We start from the raw sequence: 22,500 nt of genomic DNA on the forward strand, positions 1-22,500 counted from the left end.
ATGGCGGTGAAGCGATGTTTGCGGGATGGAGTTGTGAAGGTAAAGGTGGTGGCCGTTTGCGTTGTTGGCTGCTTCATGGTCGAAAATAACAATAGAGAAAGAAAAAAAATGGCTAACTGAAGGAACGCAGCCCGAATGGATCACATAAATTCCCTCTATACAACGGGTGTGGGCTAACTACACATGGACTTATCGAGATATCTCACCTGAGGACTCTTTATGGTGTAATGCGAATTTCCACAACCGTAACACTACCCCCTCCCCTTTTTACAGACTCGTCCCGAGTCGTCAAATTCTCGTGTGCCATCATGTGTAGTTCTCCCCTAGTACGTTTTACCTTCGGATCCCTGAGTGCGACATTCATGGTATTCGTGTCCCTAAAATATATAACCTACGGGCTGAGTAACTAACTAAACAAACCCACTCATTCAGACGACTTAAATAAAATTGTCGGCGCAAGACAGACATGCCGGGGGCGCACTCATATTTACAGTACATCTTAACCTTAACTTACAAATTTTGCACTAAACCATGGCCCAGGATCAATGGACTCTGCAAAGAGAAAGCAGTTAGCAGGGAGCCAGGCTGCTCGCATGCAGTCTCTGGCTCAAGCAATGCGGGTGACAGGGAACGTGGCTGGCTGCTCACATGCAGTCCAAGGCCTCCCCCTTTTAAATGAACGCAGTGAACCACAACGGTGCATGGGCTGCACAAACGCAGTCTCCTTGTGCGGCTGCCTACAGGGCAGTCCCTGTGGCACAGTGAAAGGTGCGGACTCAAGCCGACACAAACAAGGAACGGTGGATGGATGGTTGCAAACAAACAACGGTGCACGGGCTGCTGGTGCAGTCCCGTGTTGCAGCTTCCATCAGGGCAGTCCCTGCAAATTTGCGCGAGGATCCTGGCGCACATGGCAATGAACAAAGGGGGGGGGGGGGAAATGCAGAACAGATCGGGGCAAAATGACGAGGGCAGCAGGCATGAATGGCAAAGGCAGGCAGGCAAGGCATGGCAAGGCTGCTGTAGCAAACACAGCCGGCAGTAAAGCTGACCGGCACAGGCCTCGCAGCAAACAGCCAGCCGATGAAGTGGGCCGGCACAGGCCTTGCAGTAAAACAGCCGTCGGACGATCCGACCGGCACAGGCCTTGCAGCAAACAGCCAGCCGATGAAGTGGGCCGGCACAGGCCTTGAAGTAACACAGCCAGCCGATGAAGTTGGCCAGCCTTTGCCTTTCAGTGGAGGTTGGTGGAGGGAGTGAGGTGGTGCTGGCCACTGAGAAGGCGGGCTCGGACCTACCTACCCGTCTCCCTCCCAACCTATCGCCTTTGCCTGTCTCTGTCCACACCCACTCCCTTAATTTGTAAAAACCAATTTAGCCCCAATTAATTTTATTTTTTTCTTTTTATTTCTATACCTCCCACTATAATTTGTCTGCTAACCGCCTTTATCGTCCTTGTTCGGCTAACCTATCGTCTCCTCGCCTACTCCCAACCCCTACATTCCCTTCCCAGAGGTTAATAAGGGAGAGCTCATGTCCTGTGTCGAGGCCCAACTCAAGCCTCAGGATGGCTTCCCCAGACTACAGCAATCTTGAACCCAAAGTGGGTCCAGCGGCCCACAACGAGAGTGAAGGGATGGATGGTGCGAAGGGGTACACTTCCTATCTACCCGATCCATTAACCTTTAAACTACCCCGGGGCTTTCAACAAGCGCTTCTCGCTTAATCTACTGGTTCTATCAACCCAGATTCCCATCGCCTGTGTTGGTTTCCTCACAATTTCGGGCCTCGCCGCCCAATTTTCCTTCCGTGCCCTCACACGGTCTCATGGCTGGGATGCGTGGCTCCCTTGGCAAGCACTACCCTCTGCCGATTCTCTAACAATGGCACCCCCGGGCACTACACTGCCTCCGAGCCTACCAGCTCCCTAAACACCGGGGAGTGCCCTCCATGGCGAATCTCCTGAAACGCTCACATGGCAGGCTGGCGCCCCGGGCCCCTTCCCTGGGTGCCCGTGCCCAATGCACTGCCCACGCGGCTAACGGCGCCCCGGGCCCCCGCATTATGCGGGCGCACCCGTGCCCACTACGCTATCCCGGCCCATGGGCCCTTGGCCTACCGCGGCCGACTAGCCCGGTACCCAGGGTACCCACTCAGCGATACTCACCTTTTGCAGCCACGCTCCCAGCCCGTCAACAGGGCTCCTGCACCCCTCCAAACGGGTTTCGAGCCTACTTTCCCACCAACAACAAAACGACTTCCATTTCTGTTAATTTGACTACCCCAGCTAACTCACTTTATTCTGACCCCTGGGTCCCTTGAGCGGGAGTCACTCCTCCCCCCAATCACTCATTGCATCATGCATTCCACATTCGCTCCATACACACAGACCCGCTGGCCTCACTCACTCATCATGTACTCACCTCACAACTTTTCAACACACACATCGCTGATCTCTGCCATCCTGCTGACTACATCCCCTAACTAACTCGTGCTCCCATGTCATCCCTTACACTACAGCACGTTCCTTTTAACACTACGTAGCTAAGCTACGTCCCCACTTCACATTCACTGTCAGTCACTGTCTTCCAAAATCCTCAATAAATCATTTTATTTCCCATTCTAAAGCTCACCTAAATCCCTCTACCTAATCCATTCCACGGACTCCATGAGGACTTACCCCTTGCCCCATGAAGTCGGTCTAGCGATCACTAACCCATCCCCCTAACTAGGTGTCATCCTGTGCCCAGGCAGGGAGGTCTTCCACCCCTTGCCCAGGAATCCTGTTCACCCAAAAGCGAGGCTTGCTTTCGTTCTCCATTTTTTTTTCAAATTTTGCGCATCACCAGCGCGGCAACTCGCAGCTCACGCACTTTGTACCTGCCCGTGACGTCATGGCAGCTGCACGTGTACCTCGTCCCTCCGGACGGCACCATCCGGCAGGGGTTCAACCCCTCCTGCCGGATTTCAACCACACGTGCAGCCATGACGTCATCCTGCGCACCCCAAAAGCAAACCTCGCACTCCGAGGGGCTCCCCACGCAAGCACGCGAACACGTGCTCTGCCCGTTGGAGCTGAACACAAGCTCGCGTGGAGAACCCGTCCGGTCCAAATCAGTCTACCTGCCTAACCTTTGTCCGTCTGCGGGATCAGCAACATCCACCGCTGGCGTTTCCGGACCGGGTTTCACTCCCGCAGGCGCGCACGTGGCGGCCTCATGCGTTGCACAGCACGGACCTCACGCTCACTGCTGGGCAAACCCGGCGTGGTCCCCAAAACAGCTACGGCCGGTACCCGGCCCGTCTCTCAATTGTCGCAGTCGTCGTCGCCATTCGACCCACGCACACCTGCGTGTTACGATGCTCAGACTCCACTCCATCACACTCACACTCACACCGGGAGCAGCAGCTACGTGCTCCCGCATGCCAACCGTCATCTCCCTTACATACAGCGACCTCACACATACGGTCTCCCTCACACTCGGCCGCTCACTCCCTCGTGCCATTTCCCTTGCACACGTGGCTCCCTCCACACACGGCGTGCTGGGAGGCACGCACTTCGGCACACTTGCCACCACACCACTCACACACGGGGTCACTTCCACACACGGGGGCGCACTCACACCTGGGGTCTCATCCACACACGGGGTCTTTGTCACCCACCCGGTTGCTCTCACACACGCCCTTGCACCCACACTATGTGCGCGTTGCAGCACACATTTCGCCACACTTGTAAACACACACACACCTGCACAACCACACTGGGGATTCGTGTCCCCACAAGGGTTCCCGGGGTCTCTATACCCCCCAAGCTTCGTGTGCACCCGTTCACAGCACTCGCCCCCTCAACTCCGCGAAACTCGACCGGACCCACCTGGTCCTAATCAGCTTCAAGGGAGAATAGTGTCTCCCTCTGTTCCCGAAGGAGGCCATCCAGCTGCCTTCACCGGGTCTCCAACCAGTCCGCCAGATCCCCCTCATGGTCCTCCACTACCTCAATGTGTGTGTGCTCGTCACTAACCCCGTCCAATTCACCCTCTATCTCCTGTGTCTCTGTACATTTATTAGTTTGTTTCTTTCTGGAGTTTTTCCATCTCTCTGGACTTCAATTTTACTCTCTCCTTGAGTTCATTAATTTCAACCTCATTTTGTTTTTGTTTCCTATCTCACAGTCTCTCCTGCTCTTCATTTTCCAGTCTCATCTTTTCTTTCAATTGGCTCATTTCCTTCATGTGTTTCATTCCCTGTTTTCTCACTACTCTTCCTTGTTTTCTCTCCTGTCCTTCCTTCTCCAGTTTCGTTGTTTGCTTCATTTGGTTAATCTCCCTTTTGTGTTTCATTTGCTGTTCTCTCACTTCTCTTCCTTGTTTCCTCTCCTGTCTTTCCTTCTCCAGTTTCGTAGTTTTCTTCATTGGGTTCATCTCCATTTTGTGTTTCATTCGCTGTTCTTTGTCTATCTCCTCGCACTCCAGCCTTGCCTTTTCTTTCAATTGGTCAACCTCAGATTCATGTCCTTTTTGTTTTCTATCCCATTGTCTCTCTTGTTCCTCACTCTGCAATCTTGTTATTTCCTTCAATTGACCAATTTCCTTCTCCTGTCTCATTCGTTCTTCTTTTTGTTTCTCACTCCACTGTCTTTCTTGTTCCTCATTCTGCAATTGACTAATTTCCTTCTCCTGTCTCATTCCTTGTTCTTTCAGTACTCTTTCTTGTTCCTCATGCTTTAATCTGGCCTTCGCTTCCAGTTGTTCAATCTGTACAGTGTGGTTCTTTAACGTTTCATTCTCCGTCCTTGTTCTTTCTTCTCTCACCATCCTCAACTCGTTTTGTAATTCCGTCTCTTTGTTTTGGTGTTTCTGTAACTCGGAAGCTTTCTTTTCCAATTCCTTTCTCATCTCCGCACACTCCGACCTTGCTTTGGCTTCGAATTGTTCGATCTTTTTAGTGTGGTTCCATAACGTTTCATTCTCCGTTTTCGTTCTTCTTCTTTCAACGTCCTCAGCCCGTTTTGTAATTCCGTCTCTGTTTTGGTGTTTCCGTAACTCAGAAGCTTTTTTTTCTAATTCCGTCCTCATCTCCGCACACTCCGACCTTGCTTTGGCTTCTTTCCATTGTTGCTGATATTACTGTTCTCTTTTTACCTTCTCTTCCAAGCTTTCTCTGTCCCGATTGCCTCTTCCTACCTCACCCATCAGTTGCTCCAATTCCAACTTGTATTTCCATCTTTCCTCCTCTGTTTTGTTTTTCCATTCTTCCTCCAATTGTTTTTGAAGCCTGTCAATGTCCGCCTGCTTCGCCTGCCATAACCACGTGGCTTGAAGCGGCTGTTGGGAGCACTCGCCTCATGTCGCACCATAATTAGCCGCTCGCTCTGTGCTGCGCTGAGGTGCGATCGCGCCGCCATTATGCGACCCAGTTTGCCGGCAAAGTCCGTGCTCAGTAAATGGGGTTAAGCTTACCCACGGATTGTAATTACAAGTACCGTCCTGGGCCATGGATCCTACATTGCTACACATATACATTTCTAATACCCCCGGCTCCCGCTCGCCTTGAGACTCCATCTTATTTCTCGTAAGAGACTAATTTAGTACGCTCGTAATTTGGAGGGAATCGGGGTCGCTTCGCACACCCCGGTCCGTTCCCCGTGAATTAAGCTGGAGACGGGAGAGTTTGTTTCCCGCTCTCTGACACCAGTGTTGCGAATTCGCGCCCGCCAGCGTGCGATCAGCCACGTAACTCGAATTGCGGCACGTCGCCCACCGGACAGACAATTCAGTCGTGACCCTCTCGGAACAACGCTGGGAGCTAGTCACGGGTGGGTCTTTAGACATCACCACTATCGTGCCAATCGGCCACCCGTGTAGGATAGGGTTGTTCGCCAAACTCGACCTACCTAAGTACCTAAGCGGATGGTTAATCGGGCTATCGTACCTCGCCGCAGGTCGACTTCGGACACGAACCGCTTAAGCGGTTCGTTCCAGACTGCAGAGATAACCGAACGGAGTTATCGTCGACCTCGACGGTTCAGATTAGTTACCGGGAACTTACACCCACTACTAATCTCTTACGCGATGCAGAATGGAGAGTCAACAAAAGGAAGGAGACGAAGCAAAGCGGGAACAATTGAACAAGCACATTTATTTCACACAAGCAGACAGCACAGAAGGCACTTATTCAGTCACAGTAATAATAATAAAAGGCATGTATTCAAGCACAGAAAGAAACAGAAAAAGAGAGATACTACCGACTAAGACCGACACACGGCAACACTTACGCAGTTTTACTTAACAGACGGCGCCACCACAAGCATTTACACAAAAAGCAAAGGAAAAAGAAAGCCACCCTCATAGGCGAGGAGGCAGACAGGTCCGTAGACCAAATGTACGTGGATGCTGGAGGATCGGCCAGGTCCACGAGACCGGGGAAGTCTTACCCGCGTCCTCGTGACGCGATGGCGGGCAAGCCACAATGTTCGCGCCGCTGCGCCCCGACTCCGTGCCCTGGCGTGGTCAGCGAGTCCTCTCCGGCGTGCTCTGTGCGAGCGGTCTTGTTGGCACCACGTTTAGGGTGGGGAAGGAACGGGGGCCCCCTCGGCACTATCTCAGCGCAAATGGTGGGGGGGGGAAATTGATGCTCGTGGAGAGGGGTATGGCTGGCTGGCCTGGATCCTGCGACGAGTCGAGCGACCCCCACACCGCAACCTCGTCGCCGTCTTCCCTGCAACTCCTCCGCAACTTCTCTCCAACTCTCCTCGAACTCCTCCCAGCTCAACTCACCCTCTCAAAGTTCCACTCTCCAGTTCCACCAGTTCCACCAGTTCCTCTTTCTTTCTTTCTTTTTTTTTCTCTCTCTCTCTCTCTCTCTCTCTCTCTCTCTCTCTCTCTCTCTCTCTCTCTCGTTCTCTCTCTCTCTCTCTCTCTCTCTCTCTCTCTCTCTCTCTCTCTCTGTGTGTGTGTGTGAGTCGCCCTGCGCTCGCACCTTTATAGGACTCAGGAGGAGCCGATATGCAAATATGTGGATAAAAACGCGATTGGAGGCGGGGCCACGCCACCCTCTGTTCAGCCATTGGTCGGGCAAAAATGGGCGTGAACCTCCCTTGATCTGCATAAACGGACTTCACATTCACGCGCTTGGAGGTGGGGCCAAGCCGCCTCGCGCTCGCCCATTGGACAGAGGGGAAGTGGGCGTGAAGCATTTTGGATCCGAATTTTTCCCTCGGAAAGGCTGCCATTCATGCTCACGGCTCGGTGCGTTTGGCACCAATCGCCAAACGGGCCCGAGACAGCCCGATGTTCAGTGTTCACAGGTGGTGCGGTTGTTGGTTGTGAAGGAGAAAGGCGAAGGTGGTGGAGGGTTTTCTGTGGTGGTTTGATGGTTATGGTGTCGTTTGGGAATGGCGGTGAAGTGATGTTTGCGGGATGGAGTTGTGAACGTCAGGGTAGTGGCTGTTTGCGTGGTTGGCGAATTAATGGTCGAAAATAACAATAGAGAAAGAAAAAAATGGCTAACTGAAGGATCACAGCCCGAATGGATCACATAAATTCCCTCTATACAACGGGTGTGGGCTAACTACACATGGACTTATCGAGATATCTCACCTGAGGACTCTTTATGGTGTAATGCAAATTTCCACAACCGTAACAATATAATAAATGTGGCCCCAAGCAGCTCATCTTCCATAACGTTGGTAAATGATCACCAAGATGGCAGGTGGTCCCACCAATTTTGGCAAATGCATCTTCATGAACATAGAGTCCCTCCATCCTTCATCTGTGAGGATCATGATGGACTTTTACCCTGATCACTCTGGCCAGGTGAGGTCCATCCCCAGATTGGTCCTTGGAAATCTGTGCTCAGTCAGTGCAAGATACGGTGAAACAGCAGCTTTGGAATGTACAATATCCCCACTACTAGCTAACCCCCATCGCCACCACCACGAGTGACGATGTGGAAAATTTTGAAGATCAAGAAGTTCATATGCAATAAAACAGGGTCAGACCAGCACAACATCCAACTGTGAAATATGACCTTCACCTTTCCCAAACAATAGTTAGCACTTGTGGCCACAGCATTTTACGGCCCAAAGGACGTGGCTGAGGGGACCCCCCAATCGACCCAAATTCCAGCTGGGAAATTCCCTGCACTGTTGCAATTAAACAAAGCAAAAAATAAATAAATAAAGCTTGCAGTGTTGTGCATCTATTACAAAGCCAAACCTCGGTGTCATTATCACACGTCAAAGCACAAGGTAATGAGGGCAGTAGTGCTTACATCAGCTAGCAAAGAGAGTAGTTAAACATGTCCTGCTCATCGTGTTAATCAAACAGACAAAACACAACCCAGAGCGAACAATGAAACATCTCGTGTTGACATCGGTTAGTTGACCAAAACACACACACACACACACACACACACACACACACACACACACACACACACACACACACACACACACACACACACACACACACACACACACACACACACACACACACACACACACACACACACACACACACACACACACACACGATGAATCGATTCACTTTACCTTTTAAATTGGCTCTTTGGAGAATGTCCAAGAATGGGCATCAACCATCTAAAGCATCTCAACAACTTGTCAAGTGTGTTCGTTATCACAACTCACGGTGTCAACAAACACCCCCTTTTTACTTTCAGCAGTCCCTCTCTAATTCCACTCCCCTCCCCATCTTATCTGCGTCAAAATGGCTCTGTGCCACACAAATCGTACCCTCACACCAAAATAATAAACAACAATCATCACATACATACGCACCTCAAAGCTACATTCCAACCTCTCCCCCCCCACCAACCCCCAAAAAAGCTTGGGAAAACAAGACAGCATATATAGGTCTAAAAAATGAGCACGACAGCGTGTGATATATAAATTGTTGACATCGGGGCAGCTGTTCAAGCATCAAACGTCACTTGGGCGGCCAGAGGGCCAACAATAAGTCCGAATCCTGTACGTGATCAAGACCTGTGCCTTGCAGTGAGTGTTGAGAACGGATCTCAGAGCAACATTGCCGTGCACTTACTTGTCTGGGTTTTTCACACGGAAAGTAGCACTTAAGGACTTCAGGAGGGAATCTGCCTACAAAAAAAAAAAAATTAAATTAAATTATATTTAATTAAATAAATACACAATGCTTTAACGTCCAAATCTGAGAAAAAAAGCAAAACGTATGCTGTACCAATTTTTAATTTTTTTTTTTTTTTACGTTTACCAATGTAATCGTGCACAACTTGAGAAAGTTTGCACACGGACTTCAAAGAAAAGTCCGAGAATGTGGTTTACATTTTGCACACGTGCACAAAGTGTCCCTTAAAGGCAACGAGCCAACAGAGCCCAAACCGTGTTTACTTTGGCTCTTAGTTCCAGCTCGCTTTTTAAGCCATGGCTCACGGCGGAGACAATGGCCAACCTATCTGATGGCTGCAAGGCATACACTCCGCTATTATCAGCCGGTAAAGCCGCTATACACGCCAATGGCCAAATTTGGCAGATTCCCGTGCCGCAACTAAAATGGTGGAATGTTGGTGGGGCAGGCCACCCCATGCTCAGCCGAGGAAGGTCTCTCTATCAGTCGTTTCTCAGTAACGAGCATGTACAACAACATATATACCAAGGATATTCCTGTACTGTCTAGACATGGCATAGATCCTTGTCTCCACACCTCCAACTACACCAGATTATTCTCGAGAGCTCAAATTCAGGAAAGTCTTGAAACTTTCATCGACTGGCAGATGCAACTTCACATAAAAGAAATGCAAGGTGCTGAGGATGGGTAAGAATAATGGAAATAGGGGAGAACTGGAGCTTGTGACATTGAAGAAGGATCACGGAGTGGTAATATATGCAGAGGATAAGCAGACAGCACAGTGGCAAGCAGCCATATGCCAAGCTAATCGTTTTTCAAGTTGTATTTGTCAGAGATAAATTAAAATCAAAAGAGTGCTAGCACTGTACAGGACTTTATTGAGGCCTCAACAGGAATATTGTGCTCACCATAATCTGAAGAAAGATGTAGCTGCCATAGAGATGGTTCAGCAGAAAGCAACTAGATCGATCCCAGGCCTAGCTAGACTAAGCTATGAGCAGCAGCTGAAGGAGACAAGACTGTTTACATTACAAAGGAAGCGATTACGATGCGATCTGATGCGTTTCAGATAATGAACGTCATTCCTCAAATGAACGAGAAATGACCGTACACTGTAGACAAAATAAGTGCAGAAGTATTTTTCAGCAGAAAGGACAGGGACAGGACCAGGAGTTATGATGGTAGGGTTCTTTTACTCAGAGAGTAGTTACTGCAATGAATAACCTCATTGGAAATGTAGTGGCCTCAGAAGTATTAAACAGGTTTAAATTTGAGTTAGTTATCCAGAAGCATTGGGGATAGAGGGGTACATTCACATGAGCATGAATGACAGGTAGTTGAGGTATGGATGGATAATCGTGAATACATGTCATGATTGTGACATCTGTGCGTCTCATCAAAAAAGATGAATGTGCTGACTGTTAATTCCTCACTACAACCATATCATGTCCCCGTCCCCCCCCCCCCACCACCGTCCTACAAAAATATATAAATCAATGTATTTTATTACATCTTATTATAATGGAGCAAACGTGGATGTCACCGAAACTCAAAAATTGACAAGTGGCGGAGATAGCGCCACCTTTGGTGGTAGCCGGTATTACAAATAATCGTCCATCTTATAATATGGAGAAGGAGATGTTGTGATCAATAACTTTCTTTCAAAAAGTGACAAAAATTATAAAGTGCATTTCCAAGAATGCTCCGCAGCACATTTCCCACCGAAGATGGGGAAAGAAGGCTACTCCCGCCCGAAGGTGTCCGCTAATGCAAAGAAAACAACATGGTGATTGATGTTTGTGCTTGCTCCACTGTTCTCATCCCTACTCCTCCACTCCTACACACCCCAGGCATGTAACCCTCTTAAACACAGATGGCCGTGTGTATTCAAAAAGTATTTCTAATTGATATACATTGACTGAGAGATGCATGCAGCTCTCTTCTTCTTCACTGTTGAAGGTTTTGAGTCAGCAAGTCAGCACAAAACCCCAAATCATGGGTCCATCACAATATTGTTACTTTCCATAATCGCATCCATTTTTGGTGTGGATGTGTAATACACACACACACACACACACACACACACACACACACACACACACACACACACACACACACACACACACACACACACACACACACACACACACACACGACTTTTGAAGCAGTTGTTGAGGCCTTTACTTGTAAACCCTTTTTTCTTTTTCTCATCAATTTATCATTTGATGCTTGTCTGTGCGATAATTTTAACGGTGTGCTCACCAAACGAGCCACTTCTCCAGTTAGTGAAAAGATAAGAGGACATATCCAGAAGTAAATTGACTGCACCATTCCAACAATGCTTAAGTGGTTCAAAAGCCGAAGCAAACACTCACTTTGGCTTGAAATTCCGTGTTGTTCACGGTCTCTTTCCAGCCATTTTCCTGCACCGGGAGAAAATAAATGCAAGAAATGCCATATATACCAAGAAACATGTGTACTTGGTCACAGCTTTCAGGCCAAAACCACTACACCAAGCCACTAACCGGATGAACGTTTGACCACGAGACACCTATCTATGCTGTGGTCATAACAGTTAACCATAGAAGCACGAGGTCATGGCCTCTGTTGTGCCACCACCAGTCCAACCAAATTCATATGGCCCATTAAATGTGTTGCTTCAAGTGGATAACTGGAGACTTCATTGGCAAAATGAAGCGCAGAAGAATCCTCACACTCAATGTTCGCGTGGTTATTACATCGACCCTCAGGAACACACGGAGGCCCACAGGAAAATTTCATACATATAAAATGGTGGGAATTAAGAATCAGCACAGCTGCATTCCGGCTCCCCTTCCCTCGTCTGCCTATGACCACCCTTTCCATGCAAACAAACATCCCACTCAGCAGCTGCTGACAGAACCGTAACAAAAAGGCCAGCTGAGCATTAAAATCGACCAAATGTACCGAACAGGAGAGAGGGAGAGAGGGAGAGAGGGAGAGAGGGAGAGAGGGAGAGAAAGGAGGGATAGAGGAGGGGGAGAGGAAGAAGGACAAAGACCGAATGTGAGAGATGATGTATACACGATATGCCAAAATACTTGGATTTTGCAAAACATTGTCCAAACCTGAGAAAGGAAGGACGACACAATGGGGTCACGAGACAGTTGGAGATGCTCAATGACACGTAAAAGAAAGGTCTCCAGACCGACACGGCGCCGTTCTACAAAGTCAGGGTCCATGTTATCCGCAGAGAGCTTGTGCCAAACAAACTCTGCCTGTGGAAGCAAAGCACACACCAAAAGTTGACATTTCAATTCACTGGAGAAAATGTCAGACAAAAATCTGTGTTGCCAGTTGCAAACAATGTGCCCATCTCATCACAATTAAAGCAAGTCATGAGACCACCTCCCAAGACTGATAAATGAAGTTCCTTGAGAGAACAAAAATACATAATTAAAAATAAAATAAGCCTTAGACATAAAAACAAGAAACAATGAGGCCAAAGGTAAGGGGAAATTTATTTATTTGTTTAAATATGTACCTGGGGAAGGTGGAGGAACTTTAGTGACAAAGGGAAGAGAAAGCAGGACAATAGAGAGGAAAGACGGAAGAAGAATGTGGGAGGAGTGGAGAAAACGGAAACATGGTTTGCGAGGAGATTGGAGTTAGAGGAGAGGAGAGGAAAATGGGGGTCGGGTGAGGATGGGGTTCAAAATTACTTGTTTATGAAGTATATAGCTAATCCCCAACTATTAAATATAAACAAAAGTTTGTTGCTATTATGGCTGGTTTGATCAACATTGCTGTTTCTGCCATGATTTGCACCTGCACTTAAGTTCAGATTAAATAATGTGCAATTTCCAGCTTCAAAATACAATTAAACCTGGATATTACTTGAGGCGATGTCGTAGTGCACAAGCTGGGTTTCCTTGAAGTTAACGTCCCATGAAAAGCCAATCAATTCTACACAAACTTATGGGAATGCTCTTTGGGTGTTTTCTCCTCCTGCTGCAAATTCATTTAAAATAGTCTGAAATAAACAAACTATACCATGTTTACACAAGTGGATAAGAGTGAAAGACTATGGTTACCCATTGGAGAATGGCAAATCTCAACCGTGCGCTCTCATTCTTGAGGAACATCCCATTATGAAACAGAATATCATCTCAGCTGAAAGCATGCGTACGGAGCACAAAGTGTACATTTCTGTGCTGTATAATTAGTCCAATTTTATATTAAAAAAATTGGAACTCAAGTTTACCCAATACACCCATACCTCTTCCATTAGCTTTAAATATATTGAAAAAAAAAAAGTTATCAAATGAAAGCCATTTCAATACATGTAGGCCTGGTTTGTGACGAGTTCGTTCTGCAGAAGGTAAGCTGGCTCACCCTTTTTTCAGGAAGTGGGGGAATGACCACATATGGATGAGTGACCAGAAGGTAGTTGCGAAGAACTTCAAATTCGCTGTAGCGCCTCCACACAGAAGTGGGCTCTCTATCCCCATCTACAAACCTGATTTAAGAGAATCGTGTTGTTGGATTTACAACGCACAAAGGAATTTCGGTTCAAAAATTAATGCATCTTGAGGTCGTCAAAATGGGCGATGACATCATTCAAGCAATCAATTTCTTATAGAGCACAGTCATTTAGATGCACAATCTTGAAAGCACTTTAAAAAACAGATGAAAAGGGATAAAAAATAATAATAAAAAGGTCATTAATAAATGAAAAAGGTTTTTAAAAAAAGAAAAAAAAATTATTTTTTTTTAATCACAGTTTTCAAGAGGCAGGGAGTTCCGCAATTAATGAGCATACCCAAAGAATACTCAATCACCCAAAACATTCACCCTTGTGTGAAGAGGTTTGAATTGCTAGACAGCACTTTGTTGCAAGGGGACAAGTGTTATTACATCAGACATGTAGGAAGGAACCAATTTTGTGTTTGGTTATTAAAGGCTATCAGCTGTATTTAAAATAGATAGGTTGGTGTATTGTTGTGATCAGCTATATAAAAATCGAAATGTGAAATAAATCTCTGAAACTTGAACTACGAGCCTTGTTGCAATATTGCAAATAACTTGTAAGGAGTTTGTGGTTGTGAGCTGCAGGAATATAACCACAATGTTACAAGAGGATTAACAGAAGTTAGTTATCCACCAATATTATTGGGCTGGCAGGATAGCCCAGAGGTATGGAGATCAATATTTGAACTTGAGAGAGACAGGAATGCAAAGTTGCAGATAAGAAGAGTGCACATTATCAGGTTCAATGCACAGGTAAGACCGGGACATCATCAGTGGAGCATGAAAGCGGTTATTGAAATTCCGTAAAATTGTGCAAGTGGATGGAGATGGAGTGTAAACAAGAGTGGACCAATCAGAGATCTCTGATCAGGACCATAAATGATGAAGTGGGTCTGATGAAGAATCACCAACAATATTTACGTGAGAAATATGATCTGGAAGATGAAATTTAAACCATTCAAAAGAGTAGGTCTGGAAATAGCACGACACGAGTGAAATTGGTCGAGTAATGAATTATAGCAAACCGCAACAAACAAAAAAAACAGCTGATAGGTCCACATGTACAAGGACTGCAGCTGAGCCTTGTTCAACTTTGTACAAAGAAATTGTATATTATATATATATACTGTTTTAATAAAATCAATTGTGACCTTTAGAAGAGTAGTTTTAGCACGATGTAATTGTTTGAAACCAAAATGGAAGAGTCAAAGAGAATGTCGTGCAAGTATTCCAAAAGCAAATTGGCAATTTGGACTTCCTCGACTGTCATTCACAATGAAAGGGTAAAAGAGACACGGTTCCACAATTTTGGAAATATATGCAAACGAAGTGATTAAAATCATGAAGAAAGTCTGCTTGGAAATGGTGACCAAATGTGTTTGGATGAATTTCATTAGCAAAGCACAAGATGAGAGAGAAAAAGAAAAAGAAAGAGACAGTTAGAAAGAAAGAGATAGTTAGAAGAAAGAGAGTTAGGAGAAAGAGTTAGGAGAAAGAGAGTTAGGAGAAAGAGAGTTAGGAGAAAGAGAAAGAGAGAGCTAGCTAAGAGAGAGCGAGCTGAGAGAGAGAGAGAGAGAGAGAGAGAGAGAGAGAGAGAGAGAGAGAGAGAGAGAGAGAGAGAGAGAGAGAGAGAGAGAGAGAGCTAAGAGAGAGAGAGAGAGAGAGCTAAGAGAGAGAGAGAGAGAGTGCTAAGAGAGAGAGAGAGCTAAGAGAGAGAGAGAGAGCTAAGAGAGAGAGACAGAGAGCTAAGAGAGAGAGAGAGAGCTAAGAGAGAGAGAGAGAGCTAAGAGAGAGAGAGCTAAGAGAGAGAGCGCTAAGAGAGAGAGAGAGCTAAGAGAGAGAGAGAGCTAAGAGAGAGAGAGAGCTAAGAGAGAGAGCTAAGAGAGAGAGAGAGCTAAGAGAGAGAGCTAAGAGAGAGAGCTAAGAGAGAGCTAAGAGAGAGAGAGAGAGAGAGAGAGAGAGAGAGAGAGAGAGAGAGAGAGAGAGAGGGAGAGAGATAGAGAGAGAGAGCTCAGAGAGAGAGAGCTAAGAGAGAGAGAGCTGAGAGAGAGAGAGAGAGAGAGAGCTGAGAGAGAGAGAGAGAGAGCTGAGAGAGAGCTGAGAGAGAGCTGAGAGAGAGCTCTGAGAGAGAGCTCTGAGAGAGAGCTCTGAGAGAGAGCTCTGAGAGAGAGCTCTGAGAGAGAGCTCTGAGAGAGCGCTGAGAGAGAGCTGAGAGAGCGCTGAGAGAGAGCTGAGAGAGAGAGAGAGAGAGAGAGAGAGAGCTCTGAGAGAGAGAGAGAGCTCTGAGAGAGAGAGTGAGAGAGAGACAAGAGAGAGCGAGGGAGAGCCGAGAGAGAGAGAGAGAGAGCCAAGAGAGAGAGAGAGAGAGCCAAGAGAGAGAGAGAGAGAGGGAAGAGAGAGAGAGAGAGAGAGAGAAGAGAGAGAGCCAAGAGAGAGAGAGAGAGAGAGAGAGAGAGAGAGAGAGAGCCAAGAGAGAGAGAGAGAGAGAGAGAGAGAGAGAGAGAGAGAGCCAAGAGAGAGAGAGAGAGAGAGAGAGAGAGAGAGAGAGACAAGAGAGAGAGAGAGAGAGAGCCAAGAGAGAGAGAGAGAGAGAGCCAAGAGAGAGAGAGAGAGAGAGCCAAGAGAGAGAGAGAGAGAGCCAAGAGAGAGAGAGAGAGAGCCAAGAGAGAGAGAGAGAGAGCCAAGAGAGAGAGAGAGAGAGAGCCAAGAGAGAGAGAGAGAGAGAGCCAAGAGAGAGAGAGAGAGAGAGACAAGAGAGAGGGAGAGAGAGAGACAAGAGAGAGAGAGAGAGAGAGGAGGGAGAGAGAGAGAGAGAGAGGGAGAGGAGAGAGAGAGAGAGAGAGAGCCACGAGAGAGAGAGAGAGAGAGAGAGAGAGAGAGAGAGAGAGAGAGAGAGAGAGAGAGAGAGAGAGAGAGAGAGAGAGCCAAGAGAGAGAGAGAGAGAGAGCCAAGAGAGAGAGAGAGAGAGAGAGCCAAGAGAGAGAGAGAGCCAAGAGAGAGAGAGAGAGAGAGAGAGAGAGAGAGAGAGAGAGAGAGAGAGAGAGAGAGAGAGAGAGAGAGAGAGAGAGAGAGAGAGAGAGAGACTTTAGGTCCTTTTATTACAAAAAATACAAAGGATAAAAAAATTAATACAAGTTTTTCAATAAACCATCACAACAAAGCATATGATAATGTACAAGAGTGGAAAAAAGGAAGTAAACAATACATTTTAGAGTGATCGATAAAGCATTGACAACAAGAGAGTTTATACAAATGGATACTCCACAGAAAAATACATTAGAGAAAGGATAAGAAGATGATAGGAAGAGAGAAAAGGAGAAGCAACACAGGCTCCACACGTACTACCAGAGACTGAGCAACAGCCCCTTGCACGTGCGTGCCAAGCGAACAACAGCTATGGGGGGGGGGGGGGGGGAGAGAGAGAGAGAGCGAGAGAGCGAGAGAAGGAGACTTTTCCCCTTTGTTACAGGAAAATTCAAATTTCACATCGTGAAATATGTTAATACAGGCATCATAATAAATAACCAGGAAAGGAAGGGGTAACAAAGAGGTAATGTTAAATTTATAAATTGATTCTTGGAGTCCCACCAACCATGTTACATAAGGATTGCTTCACACACCACCGGTTTTTAAATAAAGCACGATCTTGAGTTTCAAACTCAAAAAGAACACGCGACGTAACCAATGCTTTAAAAATAGTTAAGACGTCATCAGCTAAAGCATCAGTGTTTGGCAATTTTCGCTTCCTCGATAAATAAATGGCAAATTTTGCTTCAGAACACAAAAAAAATTGCTAAAAGACATTCATTTTTACATTGATACAAGACATTAAAACCAAATATAAAAACACAATGTGTAAAAAGCAAACCGAGCCCCCGGATCACACGTGACATGATTCCAAAAAGCGAGGCCAACCTTGAACATTCAATGAAAATGTGAAAAATGGTCTCCGGGGTGTCGCAAAAGGGGCACAATTCCGAGTTTTCAGGACATATATGGTGAGACAGGATGTTGCAAGGCAGGATGTTGTGCGCTAGCCGCCATTGTAGATCGCCTGAGCACTTGACAATAGGTTCTTTGTACATCACTTGCCATTTTATTGTTGTGGAACGGTTAGCTTGAAGCAGCACTCGCCAATGAGCTTGTGGCTCTGCAGGTTTGTCAGGAAAGAGGGTGAAAACACATAGATTGTACACTGAGGATTTCTCCATCCGGTTAAAGGGCATAAAACTTTGAAATAAAATTTGCAGATTTGGGAAAGGACATTGGGAAAGATGGAGGGCATCTTCAATGTCTGGGTCCCATTTTAACCCGGTTTGCTTAAAGGTCCGTAAAATCATCGAGAAATTCTGCCAATAACTCTGATGGACCTCACACTGGTGGCCACGGCAATGTCAGCAGCTGGCTTCCATCTATGTACAAGGAGGTTCCTGAGGTGTTTAACTCTGGTAACACCGACATCAATAAACTTTTGCATAAAAGATGTCACTACAGACCCCATTAAAAAAAAAGGATTTAAAAATATTGGTTCCTTTAAAAACATCTGAAGGGAGTAAGCACTGGTATCACGGCAAAAAGAAAAAGCCTGCCATGCTTCGGTAAAAGAGGGACCAATGTCATATCCACGTGCTTCATGTTGAGAAGAAAAAGCTCGTCACCATAGCCAAGTTTCCCAGCTTGCTTAAGCAAGCAATGGGCAAAGGCTTTCCATGGGACGTCGGAGTATAGAAGCCTTCGTGCTGAGGAGGCGAAAAGCCATCACTTTGCTCGTCACATCTATTAGCCCCTGTCCACCTTCTGCAGTCGGTAGGCTTAGTATTCCTGGCCGGAGCCAATGCTTTCCCCCCCCCAGAAAAAATCCACAAAAAGACTGAAGTTTTCTTAGGATAAAAGCTGGGGCCTGCAGTGCTTTAAAAACATGCCATAGCATTGATGCCGCAAGATTATTAATGACCAGAGTACGACCCCGGTAGGAAAGCTGTTTCAATAGTCCCCTCCATTTTGTTAACCGCTGCTCAATTTTGGTAATCAGCGATTCCCAGTTTTTTTGAAATAAAATCTTGAGTTCCAAGAAAGACACTGAGGTAGTGTATTCCTTCATTGGTCCATTCAAGCTGCCCTGGCAGGGGTGGAGGGGGAGTCTCATTCTGTGGACCTAAATAAAAAAGCTTTGCTCTTTTCCATATTAACTTTAGTCGAGCTAGCCAGGCTAAATTCCTTGACAGACTCAACCAAAGCACGAACATAGTCATCTGAGTGCACAACTGCGCAGAGATCATCCGCATAAGCAATAGTTTTTACGGGATCTTCTAATGGCAGAGGATAAAACCCTTGCAGCCGCGTGAGTAAACGATGTAGTAAAGGTTCAATTGATAGGGAGTATAGAAGGCCAGACAGGGGCACCCTTGACAGATACCCCTGGTAACAGGGAAAGGCTGACTTAAGATGTTATTCACTTTGAGCACACTAAAAATATTATTATACAATAGTTTGATATGGCAAGTAAAATTTTCCTTAAAACCAAAACCCCGTAAAACAGCAAAGAGATAAGAATGATCAATTGTGTCGAAAGCTTTTTCTTGGTCTAAAAACACCAGACCTACATTTGTGTGTTCAGCAATACAAATATCGATCATGTCACGGACAATAAAGATGCTATCGTGTATTGCCCTTTTCGGAATGCAGTAAGACTGATCGGGGTGTACAATCTCCTCAATCAAAGGTTTGAGGCGGTTGGCAAGAACTTTCGAGAAAATCTTGTAGTCCGTGCTGAGGAGCGAAATGGGACGCCAATTTTTAAGTTGCTGGAGGTCTCCTTTCTTCGGGATGAGAGCGAGTATGGCCCTGCGACAGCTAAGTGGTAACAAGCCTGATCGTAGGCTATCAACTAGGAGGTCAAGCAACTCAGGTCCCAACAAATCCCAGAAGGCTTTGTAAAACTCTGCAGGGATTCCATCAAGTCCAGAAGCTTTACCTGTCAGCAAAGTTTGCAGAGCAATAAAAAGTTTGTCGAGAGTCACTTCCTTGTCAAGTTTTTGACATGCAGATTCAGACAAGGTGGGCAAAGAAGTAGTTAAGGAATGAATCATGTCTTCCTTAGTATTTCTGGCACAATACAAGTCAGAAAAGTATTGTTTGGTCAAGCTTCTGTCTTTTGGATAGTGTGTTGCTCGGCCTCCTGGTGCCCGCAGCGAAGTTATTTGCTGGTTTCTCTTTTTTTGCGCTTCTAACGCAAAAAAAAAATTGGAAGGAGTATCAATAAAGCTGTAGTTCTCCATTCGCAGCCTTATTAGAGCCCCTCTGGCTTGTTTTGTACAGAGTTGAGCGAGGAGGGCTTTCTTTGTTGTTAGTAGAGAACTAGTCCTTTCAGCACTGGGAGTTTGAAGGCTTGACTGGAGAGACTATTTCTTTAGCAATTAGAGATTGCAGCGCAGATTCATTCCTTGTACAAAAGGAGCTATATTGCTGGCAAAAGGTTCTGATATGGGTTTTTGCATTGTCCCACCATTGTGCGAGGCAGGAGTAGGAGGGCTTCCGTAGTAGTAAAGCTTCACAAAAGGCTCGGAAGGCGACACGAAAAGCGTCATCTTGCAGAAGACTCGCATTGAAGGTCCAATGGGCAGTGCCACGATTTCAAACCGGCGAAAGTATATGAAGAACAACCATGTGATGGTCCGAAAAGCCACTTGGGGTGATGTTAACATGGTCTATGACATTTAGAGTCATTATTGATGTAAAATCTGTCTATCCTTGCAAGAGATAGCCGGCCATTTGCACATCGGCACCACGTGTATTGTCGTGCAGATGGGTTCTGGAGTCTCCATACATCCATAAGGGAGAATTTGGACAATGCCCTCTTTAAGGGTGCCCTACTTGGTGGGTGGGGCTCTTCTCCATTACGATCAAGGGTGGGATACAATGTGCAATTAAAGTCCCCACACAGACAAACAAGACCAACAAAATCAAGGTGTGTGAGAAACAATTCCAACTCTGTGAAGAAAACTAGTCTTTGTGCTCATACTAGGTGAATATACATTTATTAAAGTGTGTTTATAACCATTATAAAGGAAATTAACTGAAACTAAATGCCCTTTAATAAACTCCTTAAAAGTGACATTTTCAGGAAAGAAAGAGGGATTTAAATAAATAGCCACTCCAGCACTAGGACAGGTCAAGCTACTAAAGAACCATTGTCCTTTCATGATGCGAGTCCATTCACTCGAGCACGAAGAGCTACATCTTGTCTCTTGCAAAAGAACAACATCAAAATGTTTTTGCTCGACAAGCAACTTTAACTGAGCTTTGCGCAGGGGTGAACATCCCCCATTTATATTTAAAGTTACAATAGAGAAGGTCATGGTGTAGGTAGGGAGGGATTATGAGGTAAAAGGAAGTTGGGTTGTGCTTGTAGCTCTTTCTGAGCTTTCAATACACACTTCATAAGGCGAAATACTTGTGACTCAGTCACACCAAGTTGTTCAGCCTTGAGGAAGAGACGTCTTGAAGAGGTTATAAAGCCAGACAGATTCGGGAAGAAGGTTGTAATCTTAACGTTTTTCTTTCTAAAAGTGTCCTGAAGAAACTGGAGAATTTCCATGGGTGATAAATCATCATCACCCTCCAGTTCCTTGGCTATTGCTGGGTCATTCCAGACCTCACTACCAGCACTAGAGGCAAACGACGAGGCCCCAATCTGAGTCGCAATCCGAATGTTTTTTATTTTTCTCCTCACACACTGAAGTCGATGCTCTCACAACGGGAAAATCGTCTTCTGCTAAAGGTGAAGCTGTTTCCACAGCAGGAGTTTTAAAGACCGTAACAGGGATTACCGTTTTTGTATTGGAGGCTTCGCACTCTCCCTCTGGGGCTGTTACTTCTTCCTCCTCCATTACCTCAGACACTTCGTCCTCAGCAGGACGCGCGACGAGAGCAGGTTCGTGGTTCTTGATTTTAATGTCAGTGACCGGGGTGGTGACCACAACATCTTGGGGCATTGCGCTCGGTCCTTGTTCGTGAGAGGAATGAACGGAAACGTCGCCTCCCTTTTCAGCCAACACACTGAACCTATTCTGCAGCAGAGGACCAGCTGCAGGAGCTTCTGTTTCTAGGATAGGAACATTGCGTTCGTTCGATGGCGCTATCTTTTTCGAACAGCTCGCCTGTGTGTCCTCACTTCCGCTTCCTCTTTTATAATTCCTCTTGGAGGACACGGTGATAAAACCCGCGCCATCAGCTGGGGAATTATCGGTTTCCGCGCTCGAATGTGAAGGTCGATCTCCTGTTGCAGACGCGCCATTATTATTACTAATATCGACTCGAGATGTGCCACTAGGATCGGCGTTTGTTCCTAACTGTCTATATGTGCCACCGGTTGTATACTTCAGGCAAGCACCTTTTAAATGTCCGAAGGCACCACACGTGAAACACGTCATTGTCTCTGTTGCAATGTACATTCAGTAATTTCGATTTTCAACTACCAGCGTTGCTGAGGCATTGAGCGATTGAGCGTTGTTTTTTAACACCATGTAACAGTGCCGCCGGAAGGACATGATATGGCGGACTGGAATCCGAATGCAAACGAAAAGGAATCATGGAGATTTTTGACACCACCGTGCCAAACTGTTTTAAAACGGACAAGATCTGTTCGCTTTTAACGAAAGGTGGCAAATTTGATAAAGTGATTTTTACCGCCGGTGAGTACAACATACAAACGTTAACGAAAATATCTGGCGGTAAAGACAAACCGGTTTCAACCGCCTGAGCGACGTCGCGCTCCTCGGAAAGAAAAACAACTCGTTGGTTCATCTTTGAAGCTGCCAACACATTTTCGAAACCAACGAGTTCTCCCAAGCCTGTCACGACGTCCTCG

The 22,500-nt window shown here is 46.3% G+C and overlaps 1 protein-coding gene across 4 annotated transcripts in view; it reads right to left on the reverse strand.

Annotated features, from left to right (window-relative positions):
• The window catches only part of SNX4 (sorting nexin 4), a 134,411-nt gene that overhangs the window by 54,316 nt on the left and 57,595 nt on the right, over window positions 1–22,500 (reverse strand). For 3 of the 4 annotated variants that reach the window (XM_085870001.1, XM_085869999.1, XM_085869998.1), the window contains 4 exons: window positions 13,497–13,620; window positions 12,230–12,379; window positions 11,498–11,545; window positions 9,060–9,115 (listed from right to left, as the gene is read on the reverse strand). In XM_085870001.1, coding sequence (XP_085726127.1) covers window positions 9,060–9,115; window positions 11,498–11,545; window positions 12,230–12,379; window positions 13,497–13,620 — 378 coding nt within the window. Of the gene's footprint in view, window positions 1–9,059; window positions 9,116–11,497; window positions 11,546–12,229; window positions 12,380–13,496; window positions 13,621–17,546; window positions 17,782–22,500 lie in introns of all 4 variants that reach the window. The other variant, XM_085870000.1, reaches the window with a different exon arrangement.

The sequence above is a fragment of the Eptatretus burgeri genome, chromosome 2, assembly GCF_056783735.1.
Source record: "Eptatretus burgeri isolate ZD-2024b chromosome 2, Ebu_testis_v1, whole genome shotgun sequence".
In the NCBI taxonomy this organism is placed as follows: domain Eukaryota; kingdom Metazoa; phylum Chordata; class Myxini; order Myxiniformes; family Myxinidae; genus Eptatretus; species Eptatretus burgeri.